Source organism: Elephas maximus, chromosome 16 (assembly GCF_024166365.1).
Source record: "Elephas maximus indicus isolate mEleMax1 chromosome 16, mEleMax1 primary haplotype, whole genome shotgun sequence".
NCBI lineage: Eukaryota > Metazoa > Chordata > Mammalia > Proboscidea > Elephantidae > Elephas > Elephas maximus.
In genome coordinates, this window is record NC_064834.1 from 10,223,728 (window position 1) to 10,249,692 (window position 25,965).

The following is a 25,965-nucleotide window of genomic DNA, read 5'->3' on the forward strand; positions in this document are numbered from 1 at the left end:
GGGGAAAAACTTATCAGCAAAAACGTTACTCAAATGGTTATATAGGCCACTTAGCTCAACAATAGTGTTAAATAAATTCTTAATTGTAAAGGTTTATACAGGTAGTCCCCAATTTATGAAGGGGTTCCGTTCCAACGACTCTGTCTTAAGTGGAATACCTCATTTATTTATTTATTTTTTTGTTTTCATAATTATTGTCTTTTATCATCAGTACTTTATGAGCCTGATCTTTATTTGTCTTTGGGGATTGGCATGAGAATGATACCATCAGAAAATTACACGCTGCAACATTGTATGTAATACATATTGCTAACGATAAGACGTACAAAAAAAACCCAAAAAACCAGATGGCCATAAGCGCGGTTCATCATAACTCAGATACACCGGAAGTCAGCTACTACCTGTGGTTAATTACATAAGCCTATTGTCTTCACTTAATGAGTTCCTACTCAAAGTCAGGCACCGGGTTAGGTGTTCTATGTGCTTTGTTGTTGCTCCTCAAAATAAGCCTGTGAGGTAAGTCTTCTAAAACAGGGCTTTGGGGTCCTTACTTGTAAAATTGAGATGAATAATTTGCCCAAAGCCACACAGCGCATAATCCAGTGGCAGAGCCTTATCAGAACTGATCTTTCCTTTTCTAAAACTCACAATCTTCCTACCAAATTTAATAATGGCACCAAACTCTTATGCAGCATTTAGTATGTGCTGGTATTCTTCTACGTCCTGTTGTTGTGTGCCATCGAGTCAATTCTGACTCCTGGAGACCCTATGTGACAGAGTAGAACTGTCCAGTAACATTTCCTAGGCTGTGATCTTTATGGAGGCAGATCTCCAGGTCTTTTCTCCTGCAGAGTCGCTGACCTTTCATGGTTAGCAGCCTCCAGCTTAACCACTGCTTGACCAGGACTCTTTGTTCTAAGTCCTCGGCACTCCATGTTTATTAACTCATTGAATCCTCACAATAACCTTATAAGTCAGGTAGCGTTAGTATCCCTATTTTACATATGAGGAGATCAAGGCACAGATCAGTTAACTCACTTGCCCAAAGTCACACTGTCGTGAGTGGTTAGGCCAGAGCTGAATCCCACAGTCCAGTTCCAGAGCTTGTGCTCGTAATGACTTGCCAGGAGGTGAGCCCGACAAGCTGATCGCAAAACTATGATGTTTGACAACTGATGCTGATTATTTTCTCCCTCCTCACCTACTCGAGCAAACTCACCATTCCAGTTACAAAAGTTTTTTTTGGGGGGGGGGGGGCGGGGGGAGACATGGCGAGGAAGAAGAGAAAAAAACCCTTAAAAATGAGCTAATAGCTTTTATTTCTGCAAATTGGGAAAAGACTGCTGTTATTTGGTTGTGGGGGAAGAACACCTCCCTGTCCAGGCCTGGAACCTCTCTCTTCTACCTCGAGACCTGGGTTGACTTGAGAGAGGGCAGTGGTGGGGAGAGGGCTGACCTCCCACCCCGGATCTTCTGGGAGGGAAGGTTGTACTCACTTCCCAACCATGAGACACACAAAAGCTAGAAGCAGCGAAGCAGCGTCTCAGCACCAAGCACGGGAGGCTGGGAAGCTTGGCGGCCCCATATATCACGTGTACCTCCCAGATAGCAAATATAACACGAAGCTCCCATTTGTGTAATTCTATTTCCTATTGCATCTCTCACTAATGAATGTCACAAATACCAGGCAGTCCAAAAAACAAATTACCTCCTGTATTAGGGAGTGCAGCATGTCTCATTTCAGTGCTTTATGGTATTCACAAATACATGCTGACACAATCAGCTACAACACCAGCCTGTAATTTTCCGTGGTGTGTGGTGTGTCAGGGCTAATGCTGTCAGTTAGGGGATTTCAAAGAGATGAAGACTGCAGAAAACCACAGAAAGGACATTGGAGATTTGAATGAAACTAAACAATTTTGTAAAAATGGAAAAGTAGTTTATGATGATCTAGAATTGAGTTTGCACCCTCCGCTGCAAAGAAAGCAGCAAAAGAAGTTAAAGGATTCTAGCTCATAGGGACTCTCAGATACAATGTTTTAGGAAAAGTGGGCTGAAGCCACAATTCCAGCTTTAAAAAGGCCATTTTGGGGTGGACTTTCAGACACTTGTCCTTTATCTCCTGCCACTAAACGTTTCCCTTTTTAAATAGCCTTGGAATATAATCTTTAATATAGGAGCCACAAACTGGTGGCTCACAGACTAAATTGGGCTTGCAGACAGGATTCTTTTGACCCACAATTAAAAAGTAAATGAACTAGTTGCCAAGATGATAAAAATCATGAGCTTTTATATAAAAATTCTTATTCCTGGTTTCTCCTGAAAAATTGGCAGATCAAGCAATTCTGGGTAGCATTCTCATACTCATTCATTCAGTGAATGTCTGTACATCACTCACGGTTGTTGTTGTTAGGTGCCATCGAGTCAATTTCAACTCATATAGGCCCCATGTGACAGAGTAGAACTGCCCCATAGAGTTTTCTTCACTGTAATGTTTATGGAGGTAGATTGCCAGGTCTTTCTCCCTTGGAACTGCTAGGTAGGTTCATACCACTAACATTTTGGTTCACAGCCGAGTGCTTATCCATTTGCGCCACCAGGGCTCTTTCACTAGGAGGCTCTATTCTAGGGTCTGGGAGTGCAATGGTGAACAAGGGACAGAAGTCCCTGCTCTTGTGGGGCTCATGTTCTAGGGAGAATCAAATTACAGTTTTGCTTATGGATGGTGCAAAGAATTAATGCAATTATATCACTGATTTAGACTGAGTGTAAATGGAGGCTGCTCTGAGCAGGCGACATTTAAGTAGAGATGGAGATGATGAGAAAAAAATCCACCATGCAAAGATCAGAAGGGAAGAGGGGACATCTAGGGAGAGTGTTTCACAGTGGGAACAAGTTTGGTGGGGCAAGACACCAAAGAAGGAAAGTATGGCTGGGGTAGGGTCGATGAGGGAAGCGAGATGAAGTTGGAGAGAGGGGCAGGGCCAGTTTCTGCAGGACTTTATGAAGAGGTTGCAATTTTATTACAAAACCGTAGTTGTTGATGGTTTTAAGCTGGGGATGATGAGGTCCAATTTCTATTATTAAAGCACTTCTCCAGCTGTGTTGTAGAGAATGGGATGTAATGGAGTCGGTGAGGAGGCCAAGAGACGTGCAGGCTGTTCATAGTTGAGGTGACAAATGATGGCAACTTGAGGTAGCCTGGTAAGTCTAGGTGGAGAGAAATAGGACCAATGCAGAATATATTTTGGAGAGTCCACAGGACCCATTGATGAACTGGATATAAGAAGTGTTAGGTGCAGGCGGGAGAGGAATCAAGGCTAAAGCCTAGATTTGGGGCTTAAGCCATTGAGTAGATGATGGATCCAGCTTACTGAGATGAGGAAAACTGGAGTAGAAACAAGTTTTGGGGGTCGGAAGTCAAGAATTCTGTTTGGGCTGTGTTAAGTAAGAGCTATGTACCAAACATACACATGGAGATGTCAAAAATGCAATTGGATATGAAAGTCTGGAGTTAGGGGGAAAGAGGTGAGGATTGGAGATATAAATTTGAGTGTGGTATCAATGAGGGTTCTGGCAAGAAACAGAGGCACACTTACACGGGGGAAGGGGAAGAATTTTATGAAGGGATTGCATAAAGTTGTGGGCAGGGTTAAAGAAAATCAGCAAGGGATGGCAAAGCCCCCAGAGCTAGCAACAGGGGAGCCACTGTCGGCCCTAGACCTGCAAGGGAGAGGGACAAAATGTTTAGAATAACCTGGAGAGAGACATTGTAGTGAAAGCCCACCTGGCAGGAGTTGGGGCCTTCAGTAGAGAAACATTGCTGCTGCCATTTTATGACCTGACAGGAAGGAGCCAAGGAATAAATACCAGGAATCCATCTATTCCCACCCTTCATCTCCCGCTGACTCCTCCATTGGCCAGGCATGACAGGAAACCAGAGGACACAGGAACCATAAAGACCAGCCTTACAGGACCCAAAGCTGGAGGGTCAAGGAGAGACTGAGTTACAGGGTCAGTGGCATGAACAAGGCATCTAAAGCTGTGAGGCTAAATCAGGTCCCTGAAAGGAGTGTGTGGAAGGAAGGCAGAGGGAGACCAGGGCAGTGCTGTGGGACATTCCAACATTTATTGAGATCAAGACGGAGAGCCAGCAAAGAAAATTGAGAAGGAACAGGTAGGAAGGGATAGGAGAAAAAACAAGAGAGACTTATATCATAAAGTTCTCAAAAAAAAAAACATTTTTTAAGAAGCCACTTCTGTCTGATTGAGAGGTGAAGTCAAGGAGGGATGGAGGATAAATATTGGATTTGAGGATATTGAGGTCCTTGGTGGCCTTGGCCAGAGGAGTCTCAGCAAGAGGAGTGATGCAGATTGAAGCTGACCATTGGGGGTGGGGACACATGGGAGTTGGGGAAACAGAGGCAGCAACAATAGCTAGAGCTCTTTCTAGAAATGTCAAGAGGAAAAGGAGTGGTGATTGCAGGATGTGGGGGCTGTTCAGTCAGGAGAGGCAGCAGCTTCTTTCAAGGTGGGAAACAGCGCATGTGTGCATGCTGGTGGGTGAGTCAGAGAGGAGACACGGGTGATGCAGCAGAGGGGGTGGTGCTACAGAAGCACAGCCTGGAGTGGCCCAGAGGGAGAGGGTGTAAAGCGCAAGTAGAGGGAGGGCCTTAATGGCCCAGGGACACTTCATCCAGAGGAATGGGCGGTGGACAGGAGGATCTGTGCAGAGGCAGGCAGTGAGTGGACTTCGCCAGGACTGTGAGGGGGCCCTGTGCAAGTGCCTCTGGTTTCTTGCTGATAAGTGAGGCTGCTTGTGGAAGGAGTAGGGTGAGCAGCTAGGGCAGGGGAGGTTGAAGCAGGAGGGGGTTGCAGGAAATAGTTGCTTTGGACAGTGGGAAAGCAAGCACTAGGAGAGTAGAATAGGGTCAGGGGAGGGTGGACAAAGGCCCCCAAAATCTGTGGCTATGAATTTAAAGTGTGTTTCCTTTCTCTAGCAAACTCAACTGCTCCGATGCAGGTGTGCAGGAAGGTAGGGCTTTGTCAGGTGCACGTGACAGGGGCAGAGAGCAGTGGGAGAGAAAGGAAGTGCCCCTCAGCAAAAATGAGAGCTCAGATATCCAGCCCCCTCCAACTGGGGGATGCGTCTCTACGTCCCCATAGCCTCTTCAGCCTATTTCACTCACTAACCTTCCTGTCTGGGCCCTGTGAGGGTTTCACTGTAAGAATCAAGGTTTAATAGATGCTGTAATTGTACTTTCAACAGTCAATTCAGACACGTCATCTGTTTAGTATAGGTGTGTTTAAGATCTTAGGCTATGGTGCCAGACTGTTGTTGTGTACCTTCAAGTCGATTTCGACTCATAGCAACCCTATAGGACAGAGTAGAACTGCCCCACAGTGTTTCCTAGGCTTAATATTTACTGGATCATATTGCCAGGTCTTTTCTCCCCTGGAGCGGCTGGTGGGTCCAAACCTCTGACATTTTGTTTAACAGCTGAGCTCTTAACCATACATGGATTTGAATGTGGGCTCTTAGTTGTGTGACCTTGGGCAAGTCACTTAACCTGTGTTTCAGTTTTCTTATCTGTAAAGCACCAGTAATAGTCATACCTCTTTCAAAGGGTCGTTTGAGGATCAAATAAGTTAATCCTTCTAAACTATAGAGCCTGCAACGTGTACTCTTTAAGTGTTAAAAAAAACAAGTGTTAGCTGTTATTAATGTTACCATTATTATTATTACATAAAAACCAAAGGAAGTGGAAGCAAAATTCCTGCCCTGAACTTTAATGCTTTCTCCCTTCCAGTCCTTCCCCTTTCAAGGCAGGTTACCATCGGATTATTTCTTAGCCACATTAGTACTCCAGCTACCTTTGTTTTTTTGCAACATGAAGGACAGCTGCCATTTTAAGAAAAAGTGGAGGAGTTGCTATGGTGGAAAGAACATTGGGCTGGGATTCAGAAGTCTTAATATTGGTTTACAACCAGTGCCAATCATAAATTCAAGTCCCATGAAAAACATAAAAAGGAACACCTAGGAATATAATGGTCAAGGGTTATGTTTATTTCTGTAGTCACTGGTTAAGGAAAGACCATGTTTATTTCTGGCAATCCTGTTCACGTTGTGAGTGGTAAAGGTGCCAAGCCAGGGATTTGTTAGTTCTTGTATCCAGAAGATTGCAAGGTGGTTCCCATGGACCAGCTCAGTCGTCCAGTGCCGTTCTTCTGATCTTCGTTTGTCTCATTCAGAGTCTGTCTCTAACACAGCCAGCACACTTGGTTATCACATTATGAGACGCGCTAAGGCAGACTAGGTGATTTTCGTGGTAATTGCCTATTCCAGGTCTCTTCTACCCACCCCACCTCAAGAACCCCTGCCCAACACCATTTAAGTGGTCAGCTCAGCATTTGGTGTATAATGTGAAGAAAATCTTCATTGGCTACATTTTTTCGGGCCTGAATAGTGTGGGAGTTGGTCCAGCCAGCAGCACTGGAGCCATTTCATCTGGGCTGTGAAATCCCAGAGGGAGTTAGACAGAGCAACTACTTGACTCATCCCTTTGGCTTTTCCTTCCCCATCTTCCTCCTCAATAATTTCTCACACTGGCTGACAAGAAAAGGCACTTTCACAGTGGCACGGCTAATATTTTTATTTGACTGAGGAATGTCATACTTATGCCAGTCCCCACCCCTTTTAATACATATTTGACCAGACTCTGGGGATTTCCAAGGTGGGAGGTGTATACCCCCTCCCCAGGTGCCCTGGGCTGATCCCCATGTGTTCCCGCGAGCAGCATTGGAAGGTGTTCTCAACTTGGAAAGATATGTGAGCAGACCCCGCGTGTCACATCAGCAAACTTTACCCCAGTTCCTTTTCAAAGGCAAGTTTATTAAAAGAAGCACTAAGTCAAATGGCAGAGGCCTGTGTTTGAAATAAATGGTCTCACAACAAACATTTCCGTCTGTAAACGTCTAAACCTTTCAAAAGATTAAAGGAAATTAGTGCTGGCATGTTTCATTAATTTGGCACCATAGTGGAGGAAATGTGGTACTCATTTCATTTGGGTGGATTAGGAAATGTGTCAGTTTTTCCATTCTCTTTCTCCAGGGCGTTTTTTTACTGCAAGGCCTGTCACGATGACATCACAGATCCCAAAAGAATAAAAAAATGCGGCTGCAAACGTCGTAAGTAGTAATTCTTTCCCCCTTTCCTCCCTCTCTCTAGTCCCCAAATTCACTTTCCTTCTCCCTTTCCTATTTGAGAAACACTAAACATCAAGAGTTTTCTTGAATATGTTTATGTTTCACCAGCAGTTTAAGGAGACATGAAATAAATCCCTGTCCTCGCTTTATTAGCACTTAGGATGAAAAATCACCACCCCAACACCTGGGAGTGAACCGCAGGCCTGATCCCCACGCCTTGACTCCAAAGCCTACACACATGTGTCCAGTCTAATATAGTCAAGGATGATGTATAAAAAGGAGGAAGGCTAAGGCCATGTAGGAGGGGTGGTTTTTGTAGAGCGATTTTCAGTGGATGGGGGGCCACCATACCTAAAGATGTCCACACTAAGGGGAAATCTGAGCCTAAGGACTCATTCTCCCGAATGGGAGTTGACTCTCTTTTTACTGGGATTCCTACAGGTTTTAGTACCAAAGACCAGAGTTTTCAATTGTAATACCCTTAGACTGGCCCCAGGAAAGAAAGTTTCCATTGACAATGGACTTCACTTGTCATTGTCCCAGTGACCAACCTCAGGCCCATTGCTCTTTGAGGTAGGCTAGATTGTGCTTGGTAGATTCTGGCATATCTGTGTTAAGGCCCTTCCAAAACAACATGCAATGGAGATTCTTGAGAAGGATATGCTAAGGGAGGAATATTGGATTGTGAGTTCCAGCGGGTGACAGTGGACTTTGCCTTGGGAAGGCCAGGCCTTTTGCAGTCACTATGCTACGTTGCTTAACTGAAAACAATAAAAATGATACCTTTCTTCCTATGGTGATTTAGTGTTTTAAATGGTCTTTATGATCATTATTTGCTTTGATATTCACCATAACCCGGTATAATTAGCAGGGGCTGTTATTAATCCCATTTTACAAAAGAGAAAACTAAGGCTATAGGTTTAGTGAGCAGATGAGATTGCTAAGGTTCATACAGCCAGCAGCTAGGGACCCAAGCTAGTCCAAAGGCCTCCCTTGATGCTGTGCTTTGAGGGTCCCAATCTTGGTTTTTTGGTTTTTGGTTTTTGGGTTTTTTTTTGTGTGGCAGAAGGGTAATCTTTTGCAGGATAGGTCATCTTGGGTCTGATGAGTAAGAATGCAGTTATGAAAGATCACTCCCTAAAATATTTTTCACAAGCAGAACCAGACAGGGCAAGCAGCATTCCTGGGTCATGCTGAGAAGGCAAGGACCCTTGCCACCACACTCACACGGGAGGACAGTGAGTGAAAACACAGCGGGATAGAACCGTCCCTCTGGTGGAGCATCAGAGAAGACAGTCTCTGGGGAAAACACCCATGGGGAGGCTCCTGGTGTAAAGCAGCTTCTCTAGGAATCCCTGCAGGCTGGTTCCGAAGTTTGGGGCAGCGCAGGCATACTTTCGGCTACCTCCTCCCTACTGATGCCCCTCCTCAACCCTATTGTCTTACAAGATTAGTATTTATCGATGTCTTAGAATAAGAGCCTCTAACTATTTGTGCCTAGGAATTCTTTGGCTCTGATAACCAACCAGGAAACGCATCCAGGAGAGTATAAGGCACAGAACAAATCCCACTCCCCATCCAATCCTCTGCCCTGTGGGTTTTGAATACAGTACCTCCACGCACAGCTCTGCTGACCAGTCGTCTCCTGGGCCATTTCCATCAGAAGGGCGGAGGTAAACAAGAGAGGGTGAGAAAAGAGGGTGGAAAATGCAGAAGAGTGTTGAGGCCAGTAATCCAGGACAGGACAATTGCTAGGAACCTGGTCCCACTGGAGTATCAATGAAATGGCAAGGTTGTGATTCACTTATTGATTAACCAACTGCATTGATTGAGTGCCTTCTTGGTTCAAGGCATTATTCTTGGTAGAGTAGTGAACAAGACAAAGCCCTGCCCTCCTGGAGTTTTCACCCTAGTGAATGGAGACAAACTATAATCATATAAACAAATAAATCCAGACAGAGATAAGTGCAAGGAAGAAAATGAAACAGGCAGTGGAAGAGAGAAGCCAAGGGTTTGGGAAACCTCTTAGGCATCCTCCTTTAGCTAGGAAGGTCAGGGAGGCCTCTACAGGAGATAACATTGAAGCTGAGACCCAATCTAGGTAAAGACAAGAGCAAGGACAAAGGCCAAGAAGCAGGCATGAGTTTTCCGTGTTCCAGGGACAGAAGGAAGACCAGTGGGCCTGACAGGATTCGGGGAAGAGAGTAATAGGAGAAGAGATCCAAGAGGAAGGTAAGGGCCACATCCTATAGGGTCGTGCAGGCCATGGTGGGAATTCCTGGGTGGTGCAGACCCACCCAGAGTTGCCTTGGAAAACAGGTCTGGCGATCTCCTTCTGAAAGTCACAGCCTTGAAAACCCTACGACAGAGCAGTTCTGCTCTGACACACAAGAGATCGTCATGAGTCAGAATCCACTTGATGGCAACCACCACCACTAACAAAGCCATCGTGAGAAGCTTGGGATTTAGTCCTGTGCAGGAAGCCACTGGAAGGTTTTAAGCAAGGAAATGGCATCGATTCTTATTTTCAAAAAATTTCCCTGGTGACTGGATAGAGAAAGACTCTATCTGGCAAAAGCGGAAGCAGAAGGATGAAGCGAGGGTTTCCTAGACTCTTGCTCTCATACTGCAGTGTCCCTTTTTAACACAGTAGAGCACAGAAGACCATTTTTGAAGTTCCTAGAAATAAGGATGTGGCCTCTCACATATTTCCCCACCTTGGTTCCAAGCAAGGAAACAGCAGCTGCCTTGGCTTCCTCAGAGAGAGAGAGGCACATAATTGTTTGAAATAATTTTCTTCTCTTCATTTCCCTGAAAGTTGGTTTAACTAGTGAAGCATTTGATATTCCATCAGGCATGATTGCTGCAAAAGAGCTGCCTTGATAAAGCCAAGCCCATTTGAAGGGTCTCTCTCCCTTCTCTCTGGACCCTCCCTCTTGGACTCTTCCATTAAGAGGGGCTCAGCTGTCCCTCTTTATTAACATTTGATAACAATCAGAGTTGTCCAAATAATGTTTTTCCTCATTAAAAACAATGGCAGCATGTGTTATGGGGGGCAGAATGCAGATGTGGGTGGGGAGTGGTAGTTAGAATAAAGCAGATTATGGAAAATAAACCTCCCCATGTAGGCCAGGCAAGTGAGGAAACTGGGGAAGATGTGTTTTGGTGGCAGAGAAACTTGAAGTAGAAGGTCCTTCGTCATTGGCAGCTAGTCTGGTCACATAAAGGTGGGAGTGTTGCCAGTGCTTTGGTGGCTCCCATTCCTTTGAACACACATTGCCTGGTGCCCTTTCCAAGTCTAAAAGGGGAGCTGATCCACATGGCCATTGGCCCAAGCCTGTTAGGTAGGTGAGGTATGAATAGTCACTCTGGAATGATGCATCTCCATGAGGGCAGGCAAATGCCAGTCACTGGACTTGAGCCAAGGCTTCCTAACCCTCCTCCCCCAACCCAACTCTCCGGCTTCTAACTTTTTCCTCCCCCCTCCTGTTCACTTTCATTCAATAACCTTAAACGTTTCATGTCTTATTATCCAGGGAAATATCGAGTGTGGACGTTCCATGTGCACGTTTCTGAAAATTCTGTGGTGGTAGAGTTTAACATTGCGTTTCTTTCCATTTCTTCATAGCTCTGCATCAAAGAAGAAAGTAAAATTCAGCTGTCTGACCAAGGAGCAAGCTCTTACACCCTACTACTTGCCCATGTTCTTTTCCGTGTAACAAACCTGATCTAATTTATATTTTTCCCCCAGCCTCCATAAGTTTGCCAAAGGGTAGACCCCTAGGGGACAAGTCATGTCTAAATTAATGTGTTTGAAGGGATTTTCTTTAACTTCTAATCATTGACATATTCTTGATTTATTTTTTCTCTTTGCTGCCTTGGAATACGGCCCCCACTCTATTTTAACTGCACACTGGTAGTGATATATTGTGAGTAAAATGGGTTGCCAGCAGCCCGAAGTCCAGTTCTCCCTGTCTTTCTCTAGAAGAGATACTCCTTTTATTTTCCATACAATTTCAGTTTCTTTTTCTTTTGGTATTTATGTTGCATGTAGCAGTGACATCATGCCCCTGACTTCCTCATCCTTCAACACCGTCCACGAAGTAGCCTGGAGCTAGAGAGTGTGGTACAGAAACCTCTCTCTGTTCATCTATGCCGCTCCCTTCCCCCAGCCTCTTGCCAGCTTCTGGCTCTGTCTTATTTTCCCTTTTGAAAATAAGACCTTGACAACAGTGTTTCTCTTGAAGGACTTGTCTCCAGGCTTTTAGGGGACACTGATTAGGCTGAGGTAATTACCACTATAGCTCTAGATGCTTGGTCAGTTGGAGGTCATGGTCATGCTTGCCTTTGATAAATTATACTTGATCTCCTCTGCTATTGAGCTTGAATCCGTATCTTGAAGGAAAGATGCTACATATATATTCATATGTTGTGATGTATGTATATATGATATGTACCTGTACTTTATATGTAAAAATGTTCATTTTTATATATAAATATAGAGACATTTTATAGAGAAGGTGATGTATTATTATGGAATATATGCCTCTCTATTCAAGAAAGTGCTTGGTAGAGAATGAATCGTATACCCAACTTTGGGAACGTAAGTACCTAAACTGCTTTACTGGAGACAAGTATTTCCACAGTGGTAATTACTTCCTACAGTCTATGAAGTTCCCTTGCTCTAAGACAAAATATCTCTTTTCATAAATACCCATTAGGATATACCCAGTTCCTCTATGGGTGTGAGTCAGGCATCTTGGAAGGTATGTTTACTTATTCAAAGCTGAAAAGATGGCTCAAGGAGAACATTCCGTCTCATTAATGAACTATGTAGAAGTCTGAACAAGTAAATTCAAGTCTCTGAGCCCCTGACTTTGTTACTCAAAAAAGTAGAACCCTCTCTCACTCAACAAGATTGACAATTGAGGAGAAAGAGCATTTATGGCCAGTATTTCTGCAGGTGACTTGGAGCAGTGCTGATTTCACTGCCACCCACAATAGGCAGAAGGGCTTTATTCAAATACATGAGACTCATAGAAAACAAGACCCAACCTGCTGACCAGTCCAGTCTTGTGGCTGGGGAATTGGAGAAGATGTTTCAGTACTCAGTCCACTCATATTCCTTTGCAGCAGAAGAGGCAAGTCAGCCATCTGGTTTGGGCTAGTCTTCAGAGTTTGGAGGGCATATGGTGTGGAAGCTCAGAGTAAAACCAAAATAAAATGGTGACCTTCAGTTCAGCATACAGTTCTGCCAAAATGGACTCTGTGGCTCCCTTCATCTACAGAATACCTCTAAGGATGCCTTGAGGGCATGAGCCACTTTCATACCTGAAGACCTGCCTACTATATCTCATGATTCTTTCAAAATTGGACGGGAAGCGTGATGTCAATCAGCAAACATCTCTAGTGCCAAACCCCTCTGCCTTCCTCAGCCACAATATGGTTGTTGCAGGCAGAATCTACTTGCTGTGTGTGCTCTGTGCTGCTGACATTAACTAGCTTTTCCTTTTCCCTCTTTCTGTTCTTGGAAAACCACCTGGAAGACCATTCTTCTCCCTCTAGAAGCTAATGGGAGGAATTTTGCTAAGTGAAGACATCATTCCTAATTTATAGGACTTGAAAGAACATTACCTGATTCCCAGTGTCACATCAAACAAATGCCTTGACCTTAAACCTTAGTGGACTTTTTCCTGCATGAATATTTTTATTTATAATTTTAGTTGCTGCCTAGGTATTAAGACCAGCTCCAGGATTCATGCTTGGAAATAATCCTTCCTCCATTGGATGGATTTTAAATGTGAGGCTCCAAACTGAAAAGTGTCTGTTGACAGAATGGCATAATTTTTCTCCTCCCACACCAGTCTTCCCTCACGTTTGCTCTGTTTGAAACCTAAAATATTTTTCTCCAACAGTTGGAAAACTCCACCTGAGCCTCTCCGTCAAGTTCTGCTTTTCCTGCCCCTTCCAGTCTACCCTGGAGATTAAGATTCTGCAATTAGAAATTGGCTGAACAATTTGGTTGGTGATGTAGGAAGCAGATGGAGCCAAGGACAGGATAGAATCCAACTCTGTCCTCCGTTCCAGGTTGTGTTGGAAGGGCTAACCAGCAGAGAACCTGAGTTTGACAGCTGACTGTCAGTTTGATTCAAGGAAAGTGTAGTAACTTGAGTCCGGAGCAGCCACTTCTCTACAGGTTTTCTTTCCATGATCACCACCTTTGAAAATGTAGGAAAAGTTGTCCCAGAGTAGTGCTGAGAAATAGTACATGTTTAAACACTCAAGAGTAAACAGAGTTTGATGATGTCCATTAGAGAAATATGTTTATTTTGTCTCTATAAATAGTACTAGGAAGTCAAAATGGAATTACTGGATGAATATCCGCTTACTTGTGGTGAAGGAAAGAATATAAAAAGCTTTTCCTCAAATTATAAAACTGCTAGGACAGAGTTCCTTGGAAGGGGGTGAGACCCTAGGTCTAATCCTTGGCAATCACATAACCTCTTTCAATATGCGGCACTGGTCCAAGAACAAGTACCTTGTGATGTGGGCCAACTAGAAAACTACATCCCCAAAGGCTTATATTTCTGCTTTCTTAGAGTTAAGTCTGCCTATGGGTGCAATTAATTGAGCGTAGGCTTCCAAGAACTCTAGGACAAAATGACAAGTAGCTACAGTATTCACTCCTGCCCGATATACACTCTTGTCTGTTTCCTGTCTGAGGAAGCTGCATCAGGGTTTTGGTGAGACCTGGCCATCCATTGATGAAGTGGCCCTGCTCTGTTCTGGCCCATACTTGTAAAAGGGTATGACCATCCTAGGGCCATCTCCTAGGACCTTTCCCCTCTTCTTCCCCAGTGCCCCTAAACATCCACCATGAATCATGAGACGCAGTCAGATGGAAAGGACTCCGCACACATTTCACTTCTGAGGGACAGCAAAGTCCTCTTCTGCTATCATTGAGAGAGAGGCCTGCTAGTTCAGGTCCTCTGTTTACTAACTGCTCTTCCACACGAGTCCACTAGATGTCCTCATAGATCTACTGCCTAAATCCAAAAAAACCCACTGCCATCTATTACCATTGAAATCCCGGAAAACTCCCTTTTCTGAGGCTTGGGCTTTGGGAAGGGAGCATTGGGTGACTACATAAAAAAGAAAAACAGGAAACACAAAAGGAACGAGGGATAAAGAATCTTCCTTCTGTTTTAAGTGAATACAGAAACTTTCAAAGCTGCTCTTTGAAACCTAACTTGCGGATATCTGAAATTAACCTTCTGACCTACCTCAATTCTAGAAAAGGAAACAATCACTGACAAAAGGAAATAAAATATGAATGGTTTAGAATATCCATGATTCACTAAAACAAAACTGATGGATTAGGAAGCTAGAGAGAAAGTTGACAGAGAAGGGTGGTAGTGCCCATGGGAGGTCCGTGGCCTCATTTTGATACAATTTTATTTTACAATTTAAGAGTATGATTTTACACACAGAGTGCCTACATCTTCTGGAACATTTACCACCAGGGAGGCACATTCTCACCAGTTTTCAGTTAAAGAGCTTGCCCGAGACTTGTCATAATGCCCGGGAGGAAAGTTCTGCCTGACTGGTACAAACATCTTTGAAGTCCTACGGACCCTGCAGAACTGAGGTCAGAGTTGGCCTTAACATTTAAAAGAGTGGACCCAGATTTTATTATAGGTCAAGACCCTGGACAGGGAGTCAACGAAAATGGACTATTTCCAGGAGTTGAACAAGGGAGCCACCCCCTGCTTGGTAACACCTTGGTCTAGCCATTGTGATTCAGACAGGTTTGTCAATGTGTGGGCAATCAATCATTTTTACCTGTTTCTGTCTTGTCTTTGGGCCTCTCATTGATCATTCTTGCTGATTTTCTGTGGCGGTGCTTGTTTGTCTTCTGAGATTTCTATATTGTATTTGGTGTGAGTGTAAAACCGACTAGGAAGGAATGACAAGTAATAGCATGTTGTTCTTTTTATGCATACGCTGCTTTGGAATGTGACTGCTTATAATTAACAGTGAATCTTCTTATTGCAGATAGTTTTCTGCTGCTTCAGTGACCAGTTTTAGCCTGCTCCTGCATGCTAACGAGATGACATTTTAAAACAATGCATGGGCTCCAGAGCAGCCCACAGTTGCCAACAGTCCCTGAGAGGCACTGCTTTGAGGTTGTGTTTCCTCCTGAGCCCTTAGCAAGTAGGAGGTTTAAGCTGCCCATGATGATGGGTTTGCCTCTGACAAAACAGGTTGAATAGTTATTCTGCCCCCATCACCCTCCCCTTGTCCTTAAAGATGATATGTATGTTTACGTGTGTATATATGTGTATACATATATGTATATACGTGTGTATATATATGTATGTATATTTTTTATATATATGTATGTGTATATATATATTATATATATAAAAGAGCTTTTCTTTTTCCCCATAAATGTGTCAGATTCTGTTACTGTATATGAACCCAAAATGGCAGGATGGAAATGAACACCAGGGACTGTTGCTAACAAGAAGCATAGCATTTCAGAGTTCGATGGGCTTCTCTTCTGCTACAGCATTTGATTAAATTTTTTCTCAAAACAATTTATGTGCAGTGAAACAAAAAATCCTCCTCCTTTCCCTGCTTTGTGTGTATAACAAATCAATGTTCCTAGTCAAACTAAGAAAGGGAAGCCATGGAGCAGTCTCCATGTGGCATACCAGATATGGGTACATTGAAAAGAAATATTTTCAGACCTTCAGTTGAAGACTTTTTTTTTTCACCCCTCTCTTGACTTCCACCACTGCGGTGGGTTTGGGCTGCCTGGGCGTTTGTGCCATCACACCGCAGCCTGCCTTCTAAATTCCTCTGATTCGAATGCTGTAGGAGAACTCTCTTTGTAGGGGTGGGAGGGGAGGAGTTAAAAGCTCAGCTTGGAGGAACGGTGTCCCACGCACTGAACAGGGCTGAGGATGCATGATCCAAACCACCGATTAGCTAGGATGTGAAAAGAACAGAACACGTCGCGAAAGATGCGGGCCAAGTGTTACAGGAATGGAGTTGCTGCTGAAGAGACCTCTCATTCATCTCCCCAAGTGCCTGTTTTTCACAATCATAACGTTACCCTTGCTTGACAGATATACTGTATGACGAGTCGTAAAGGTCTTAGAACAGGACTTGACCCATTGGAGAGATTTAAGCCCCTCTTCCTGGTGACTGTAGCATTCAAAGAGGGCCAAACCACCAGCCGTATTTTAACGTAACAGTGCAACCATTCTCCACAAAGAAAAAGAGAGGGGAAAAGGCTTCCCAAATGGAAGGTGTGGACCAGGGAGTAACACCTCTCCATTTCAGGCTCATTATAGGGCCGTGACGCTTGGAAGAAATATGAATTCTTCTCCCTCCCTGTGGAAAAACAAAAGGCAGGTCGGTTCATGCTAAGTGATAAGCAAACATGTTTGCCGGTTGTAGCATCAAAATGACGTACAAAAGCTTCTGTTGTACTGAAATATAAATTGGCTTGACGGGTTAAGGCGAAGGCCTTGGAAACAACACAGTGATGTGCAAACAGTTGTCGCTGGTTAGCCTCAGGCTGGATCCTCACAACCTACAACACTAGAAGAGATACCAGCACTACATGGAAATCTCAGTATTTCGTATCAATCTCATCTCCTCTTTTACATTTTATAATTTCTGATCTATTCTGGCCAAGATTTTCATTATGAGGAAAAAAAAAAATTATGACTCACCAGTAGCCCGACGGCTTTCTGAATTTTTGGTGGGTGAGGAGGGAAAGGCAGATGTGATTTTCAGATTGTCTCAGCTTTAAGCAGAAAATGCACCCAGGAGTAGCTAAATGCATTCCAGTAGACCAACATCTCATCTGCTTCTGGGGATTTCTTATTTGCGAGCTGCCTTTAATGTCAAATACGAAGCGTTAGCCTTGAGTAGCTGCATGTCTTATATGGACACATTTCGGTATTTGTTCTGTCAAGAGTAAATTTAAATTCCTGTAGGCATCATGTAAGCTGACTCTCGGGAAGTTCAGCGGAGGCGTCCTCAGATTCTATATTAACACGTAATCGCTTCACATCTAATTTGATGAAAGCTTGTCCCAGGCTCTGCCTAATGCCCAGAAATGGATGGAAATTAGAATGCCTGCATACGAGACATTTTTGCATCTTGCAAAAAAAAAAGAAAAAAAATTATTGTATCAAATAAGCAATTAATTGATTAGCCATGTTTCTATTTTGTCCTCCTGTATTAATTATGCCTGGGGAAAAAAAGTATTGTTAATGTTTTTTGCTGTCTATAATTTGCTCTTCCTTCTCCTCCCAGAACCTAATTGTAATCAGCTATGCCCTTTTTCTGCAGTTACCTGCTTTACCGAGGGGAGAAAAATAATAGGCAACAGCCTTGGGGAACTATAGAGGCAATTTATATTTTCACTGCATTTTTGATGTACAACCAAACTGTTATCAACAATCACTCTGCATTTTCTTCTGGGTCAAGACTGTTAACATGAACTAAGACCTGCGTTAAATCCCTTCAGCTCCCTTTCAGCTGCCTTGTTGTATGTAACCTTGCCATTAACAATCACTCTTCCTCTCCTTCCATCCAACCCCATGGTTCTAGCCAAGATGTCCATCTACAAGAGAATGAGACGGGCATGTTGTTTTGATTGCGGACGTTCTGAGCGTGACTGCTCATGCATGTCAGGCCGTGTGCGTGGTAACGTGGACGCCCTGGGGAGAGCCTTCCCACTTTCTTCTGTCTCTGTTAATTGCTCCACCAGTTTCTGTGCCTGTAAGTTTAACGCGACACACGCAGTTCCGTGTCTGTGCTGTCTGCGGTATCATCTCCGTCTCGTGTTGTGCCTGTGGTGTCATGAGTCTGTTGGGCTGATGTTTGTTCCCAGTGTGACCTCCTGCATGGTGATCTGTTGCCCTGTCTGCCTGTGTTTCTGTGTCCATGCTGAGGAAGGCCCCCCTTCCGATTTTGTTAACTCACTGTGCTCCTTGTAATTGTGTGCAGAACTGGGATATGACAGTCTGGTGATAGTCTCTCTCTCTCTCTTTTAAATAAATGGAAATGGAAATTAGTGTCACAGCATATCCAATATTAGATCAATACAGAGATATATAGAAGTGTATATCTTAATATTTGGGGAAAGGCTATGAATTGGATTGGATTGAAGGGAGGAAGGATATAGAGAGAACAAGCCAGCTCTACATCAAATTGCCTAGAGCGAGCTTAGATTGTTTCCAAAATACAGCAGAATTTAGCTACAGGTACGTATTTGCATATATTTGACTGTGTTCCTGTAACCTATTATCTTGTTCCCCCAATGCTGGATTTTGCCCTATATTCCGGGGGAAAAAAAATGTATTCTAAATTTGCCAGTCTATATAGGCTGGTGGATTTTAGATCTTCCCTTTAGAAAGATGACTAATTCAAAGGATATTTCTATCAATATCTTTTTATTTTTCCAAAAATATAGCCTCTTTTTAAACTAAGGTTTCTTATAGCAATCGTGATTCTGACTAAAAACAAAAAATGTAAGCCGTGAATTTCCATGATTTCCTTGAATCCATAACACAGGCCTTTGAGGTCAGTCGTCTTTGTTTCCTGCGAGCTCAGTGATGTTGAAGGACCTGCCAAGGCCATGCTGCTGGTAGTTGGCAAAGCTGAGATCTGCACCAAATTCCTAAGACCTTCCTTTCCTTTGAGCTTCACCATAGACTTTGCTGATGTCTTACTGCCATAGTTCATAGCTGATACTATTGAAAACTCCAGTCTGCACCTTGAGACCCTGGGGTATTGTCCTTGTCCAAGGGAAAAAGAGGTTGTAGATTTGTGTGAGGACTTGCAAGTCTTAAAGTATGGTTCTAATCTTATTTTCACATTTTGGTAGCATGGGAGGTGGGAGACATTTTCTTCTTCTGTGTTTCATCCCTTCCTTTTGTAAGCACCACACCCATTTACTGGTGACCATATTGCCATCCATCCTTTCTCCTTATAAGTGCACAGAGCTGGTTGAACTAAATTTCCCCAGCAGGGGTAACGCACACTGACAACAAGAGGAAGAAGAGCTCTTAACTCTTAAGCATTTAGTCTTATGAAAAATGGACGTGGTTGACTCACTTGTGTCCATGGGGAAAGTGGTCCCAGCACAGTGTACTTGTGTAACAATGGTCAATGTAGGCTTCTAGGGCCAGGAGCCTTAACATTACCAAGTGTAGTGGAGTGGTGAACCACACTAGGCACTGATGTTTGGACCTGCAGTTTCAGTCTGAGGCAGGAGCAGGTTAACCAGTAAGCAAGGTATGCATGGACTTAATTGTGTTCACTTATTAGTCTGTGGTGCACAGTTTCACATGATTTTCACCACATCTTTAAAGATGTGATGAAAAACAGATGAAATTATGTACTACAGATTAGTAAGTAAACACAAATAAACCCATGCGTACTTTGCCTATTTGAGTAATCCATCCCTGGTGGGAAGCATGGTCTGTGCAGTGAGCTCTAATAGAGACATTTGGAAAAGTTAGGTCTAGGATGTGATTCTCTGATTCATGATTCATTTTTCCTCCAGAACAATGCCAAGGGACAAGACTCATTTTTAAAATGGGTACCTAATGGAGTTTGAATTGAGAGGGACTTTGGATTGCCTCAACCACATTGGCCTAAAATCTTGGAAAGGGAGTTTCCTTTAAAATCTTCCTTATGGGTGACTCAGTATGAATCCTTACCTCTTTATTCTCACCACAAGGATTCTCTCTGATTCATTTGACCCTCCCAAAATAACTTAAGTCACAACTGCACAAAGAAGTTGCGTGTTGGCAATGCATGGCAAGACACCAGGTTCAAAGGCAAGAGCTGGGGTGAAAGAGTAAGGGGTGCGTGAAGCAGTGAGCTGTGACAGCACAATGTGGCCACATTTCTTTGACTGGTGGTCACAACTGTAACCACCAGCCACTTGGGTGAGCCCTCTGCCAAAGGCACAACTTCTTGGTCAAGATGTAATTTCTGTTCTCAGATAACCACTGGGCTCTGAAAACTTTGCCAAATTTTGAGTGGAGCAAAGGAAGGAACCAGTTTGGCTCTGAATTAGGGTCCATGGTCAAGTCTTGGCACTAGCCCCCCACACCAATCATAGAAGATCTCTGTTCTCTGCTTAGGGCCCGTTATACCCAGTGTGTGTGATTTCAGTTGTAACCAAGAGAAACCATAATTTGAGCCATTTCTTAGCTCTCCAATTTCATCAAAGCATAGATGGGTACCAGGAGGTGAAAATGCCTGGGGTAGGATTCCCTATCCTGCCAGATACATCCCATGCCTGATAATGTTGTCCTTCTTGCCCCTTCACAAGTCAGCCCCACTATGGAAGACACAGGACTCTAGGCTGTACATTGAAGCCTTAACTAATATTGACAGCTCAGAGGGGTTTTCCCTCCTCTGTCTCATCAGTTTCCCCGCTGTCGTCACTCCATCAAACAAAAGCAGATTTCATCTGTCCCTGTGTGAGACCATTCACCTTTGACCATCAGTAATAAGTTAGAAAAATCCATTCCAACATGAGGCCCTTCATGAACCCATGTAAGCCCTTCTTCTCCAATTAAAACATGTCTATCTCTATGCAGAATTCCACTGGCAGAGCTTCAGTAGTAATCCCTGCGCTTCCCTCACTGGTGGTGGGGTTGGGTGGTGCCATTTGACAGAGCCAGTTGACTCAAAGAGCAGTGGTGAGAGTGGGCTTTTCATTAAATATGAGCAGATGTGAAACATAGAGGGTCTGACAATTAGAAATGGCAGGAGAAGGGCCCCTGAATCAAAGGGAGGTCAGATGGGCGGATCAGATTACTTCTCTTACATTCTTTAGTTGTTCTGAAAATCATTTTGAATTAGTGTCAGCAGAGCCATGATGCATTTTGCCCTTTGTCTTTTATGCACGGGTTGTATTGTTTCCCAAGACACTCATTAAGGGTCATTATACTATTACTGCGCTTGCTTTGGTCGCAGTTCCTCAGTTAAGTCCCCGTGCTTTGGAGACGTGTAATTCGTTTCTCCCTTCCCTTTCGTCTCCCTCTTTACCTTTTTTTTTTTTTTTCCTAAGGGGAGAGATTTCCGTTTTCAAGGGACTTTAAATGGAAACACAAAGTCCCATTATGTGTTTTTCTGAAGTGGGAAGAGAAGTAGCCTGTTCCCAGAGGAGTCATAATATATTAAAAAGTGTTCACACAGTTTTAAAATCCTGCCTTCTAACAGCAGGATATGCCAGCTCAGTGCACCACTCTTTGGTGGTGTGGCCCATTACCGTGTCCTGGCAGTTGTTAAGTCACGTACTTTTGTAATAGTTGTCTCCTTCTGTTGAACTTGCAATGGGACTGTAAGGCCAGACCGTGTTGACAAAAAGATCTTCGGTCCAGAGAGGAAGGGTTAGTTTACAAAAGGCTTAAAGCACCAGAGCCAGAAAAGAAAGGCAAATAGTACCAATCAGGATTGGTCCTAAGACTGTTTTATTTTTGGCAATATTGAATTGTTCAATATGGTACACCAAAGTTGGTGCGTTGTTTTCTGATCACCCTGATTTTGTTGCTACTTCACATGGTTCTAAGTGGGAATACCAGCTCTATTGAAAGATATGGCGATGCCTTTTCACAGGTAGCTGTGTTCTAGTAATGTCAAATGTAAAGAATATGTCAATAATTATAAACATACATGTAAATATTAGGTAGATGATAATCCCAGAGACTCCCGGCGGTGTTCGGCTATTAACTGAAACACTGGCCTTTCAAACTCACCCATAGGCATCTTGGAATAAAGGCCTAGAGAGCTGGAAACCCTATGGGACACAGTCCTACTCTGCAACACATAGGATCACCATGAATTGGAATCGACTCAACGGCAACGTTACTGGTTAGGTGCTAATCGGTTCCATTTCCCCTCAATGTAATTGTGTAAAATGTTTCTTTCTTTCTGCTTAGAAGTTTATTCTTGTTATTTCAGCCTTGCCTGATATCTGATTGTTAAGTCTAATAGAAAACGACAATTAAAATTATGATGCAGTGACAACATAGGACCATATTGATTCAGACTTGCTGAGACCTGCCTGACATGATGCTGGTCACAAACCATCAGAAACTACGGCACGGACAAATTAATCAGGGTAGAAGAGAAACAGGTCTTCGGAGTTGCACTTGGAAATAGTTTTAGCTAAAGTACATGTGTGACTACTCACACGTGTGACTACTCACACCACTCTTTCAATTTACTAATACTTTAAACCTGCACAGTTCCATGTACCCTTTTGCAGACGACTGTAGCTAATTTTCAATTGTGCATGACTTTTATTTCCGGTATAAATATAATACAAGGAGGCATTTGACTCCAGTGGGTAAGTTGAGAGGAAAAGTCCAATACGATTAGCTTGAAGGGAGACATGCGGAAATCAGGTTAGTGTAATCTTGAGTCTTGTCAGATGATAAACAAAAATCAGCTTATCACAAGTAGCCTTTGGTTTGTGCAAGCAGAGAATTAACATTATCAATAGAACTGAAGTCACTCGAGGGAACAAATGGTATTTCGAAGTACATAAAATCAGATAGCAGAGCAGTGGGTGGAAATAGCTCTCAGAAAATGTCTGTATTAGGACACGCCCTATGCTGACAGTCTCCAGTGACTGTTAAAGTGAGATTTTAATTTAATAAGCAGCATTTTAAAATCAGCAACCTATGATTATCTTATTCCTTTTATGTATGGTTTTGGGTGACTTCCTCAAGCTCCCCAGTGCTAAGCTTTATTTTACTTCTGGGCCCTGAAACTAATGACCCAGTCGTCTACTGATACCACCATCACCACCAACAATAGAAAAAGGAGAGGCATGGGAAACCCAGCCCAAATCAGTGTAGCCATAGTTCTCCATGTTTATTTGTTTTTTTTAAGCCCATTCATCCTAGGTCTGTAAGTCTTCCCACTTTCCCAAGCATGCTGGTACGATTCCTCTCTCTCGCCATCTCTTTCTGTGTGTCCATATCCATGTAACTTGGGCCCATGCAGCCATGCAATTTGGCCATTTGCACTTCATTGCAGGAAGTGAGAACAGGAAAGCAGGTCGTCATGGGCAGCCATTTGATTATTGCATGAGACTAAAAACATACTTGTGAGGGGGCCTCTTGGGGTACTTTTTGTTGGTAGCAGACAGGACTTTAGAAGTGGACGCCTCTCACTTGATTTTGTGGTAGCAACTTTTAGCAATGGGTTGACTAGAAATCCGCCTTCCTACATACTGTGGGTCACAGCCTACAGAGTCAACAGCTTCTGAAACTGGTATTGTAAGGCAAAAATCATGCTTGGTCGGAATTTCTCTTAAAAAGAATCTCTTACATTGTCCACCTCTAAGCCTAGATCTACAGCCTAGACAACTCTGCTGCTGAAGTACATTTTCCAGACCCAAGAGAGTCCCTGGGTGGTGCGGACGCTTAGTGCCCTTGGCTGCTAATCAAGAGGCTGGAGGTTCGAGTCCACCCAGAGGTGCTTTGGAAGAAAGATTGGGTGTGATCTACTTCCAAAAAGTCAGCCATTGAGAACCCTGCAGAGCAGAGTTCCACTGTGTTACACTTGGGGCCACCATGAGCCTGAGTCAACTGTGTTACACATGGGGCCACCATGAGTCTGAGTCAACTGTGTTACACATGGGGCCACCATGAGTCTGAGTCAACTGTGTTACACATGGGGCCACCATGAGTCTGAGTCAACTGTGTTACACATGGGGCCACCATGAGCCTGAGTCAACTGTGTTACACATGGGGCCACCATGAGTCTTGAGTCAACTGTGTTACACATGGGGCCACCATGAGCCTGAGTCAACTGTGTTACACATGGGGCCACCATGAGCCTGAGTCAACTGTGTTACACACGGGGCCACCATGAGTCTTGAGTCAATTCAACAGCAACTGTTTTGTTAAGCGGTGCCAAACCAGGTTTTTGTCCAGAATAAATAGCTGTTTTTTTCTTTTTTTTTTCAGTTTAGTGTTAGATAAAGTTATTGGTTTGCATTTAGGGACCTTGTTGTGCACCCCCCCCCCCCAAAAAAAGAAACAACCGTTGCTGAATTCCTTCAGAGAATATGCTTATGAAGAGGCGCCGTGGTAGATGAAAGAGGAAGGGAACAGTAGGAAAAGGCAGCCAACTCCTGGAAAGAAATTCTTTGAGGCATCAGGGTTGGGAGATAAGAAGTAAAAAGGTCAGGATGAGGGGGGATGAAGGAGTCCTTTGTGCATGCCCCCATCATTTGGACCCCCTCCCATACCAGGGACAATACTCTATGACAAGTGACTTGGATCTTTAAAGACAAACTAGAAAAGACGTTGTTGGTGTGTCACAAGTAGGCTGAGCAGAGGTCCTTATGCAAGGCAGCACAGAAATTATGTTTGCATTTTTACTTTAGAACAGTGGCCCATTGTCAGAATACTCACCCTGACAGCTCCTGACCACCAGGCAGCAGACTCTCCATCTTACCTCCACGATGGAGGGCAGATGAGGCCAGTTAGGTCTCTGTTTCCTCCTTCTGCCAGGATCGCTGGCGACAGATGCCAGGGCCAGCCTGCCTTCCATTTGAGCTTTCTTGTCAAGGCTCTGCCTTGAGCGCAAGTCCTGACCTTTACTATATGAAATAAAGTCCTGATGAACAAGCCAAGGTTTGAATCAGAGCAGACTGGGAGCAAATGTCAAGTCCATCTCCTGCCCCCTGTTCCACCTGCACCAGGAGCCTAGATCAGATGCAGTCTGGAGTTTGCAGCGCCTTAGGCTTTATGAGTCTGGGGAGACATAACTTATTAACAAAGAGTTATTAAATTTTTATCAATTTTACAACACAATGTAAATGCCTTCTATGAATCTACATTGTATTCATTATCATTTAAAACCTTAATTAAGTCAAAGTTGCATTTAATGCCTCTCTAAATGGGCCTCTGGGAAGAGGCTTTTAGAAACATCTGTGGGAGCTTGAAGCATGCGGAGACCGGGAATCCCCCAGCCCGCACTCAAGCTAGCCCCCCGAGTTGATTGCAATCGCATGTCTGTGGCTAATTTGTTGTGATGTGACTGGGCATTGTCTCAAATTAGTATCAGACCAGTAATGGTGTAACGCCGCTCAAGAGAGGTTGTCGGGTGGCCGCTCAGGCGTCTTCGCACCCTGCCTGCAAATCACATCCAGACAGAATCGAGCCGTTGATCCGTAGCACCTCTGGTCTCAGTCATGCCTGGGCTTCTCCCTTATCACACGGTGTACATCTTTTAGGTTGGATACGACCTTCATCCGAGAAGGATGTTTGTCCTCTGGCCCAACAAATTTAGGACATGTGCCAGTGAACTGCTAGGAAAGACCTTGGCATTGGGACCTTCGACTCCCATGTAAGCCTGAAAGCTGTAAGCCCAGGACTGCATAATGGAAACCATTTTCAGAATGGAGTGTCTGTGGAAATTACAAACAGGTCATGCTAATGAGTGAGAAGAGAAGAACCCTGAGGCCTACCAAGATTTGCTGAAAGGTTGCTTTCCCCCTTGAGGGTAGGGTAACGTTTTATCCTATATGACTGCGTATTGGCCCACTATACAAAAAAAAAAAAATACAAACACATCCATAATTATTACTACGTTCTTGCTCCATCATCAGGAACCCAGGAACAGGAAACGTGTTAATATGGTAGCACTCACAATCGCCTAGCTGGTAAACTCGGATTCTTGTTAAACCTAGCCTTA

General features: G+C 43.8%; 1 protein-coding gene across 12 annotated transcripts in view; it reads left to right on the forward strand.

Annotated features, from left to right (window-relative positions):
- KCNMA1 (potassium calcium-activated channel subfamily M alpha 1) overlaps positions 1–25,965 on the forward strand; it is a 916,342-nt gene that overhangs the window by 706,395 nt on the left and 183,982 nt on the right. For 6 of the 12 annotated variants that reach the window (XM_049856148.1, XM_049856139.1, XM_049856140.1 and 3 more), the window contains 2 exons: positions 7,112–7,188; positions 17,839–18,009. In XM_049856148.1, coding sequence (XP_049712105.1) covers positions 7,112–7,188; positions 17,839–18,009 — 248 coding nt within the window. The remainder of the gene's footprint in view (positions 1–7,111; positions 7,189–17,838; positions 18,010–25,965) is intronic. The other 6 variants (XM_049856149.1, XM_049856151.1, XM_049856150.1 and 3 more) reach the window with 1 other exon arrangement.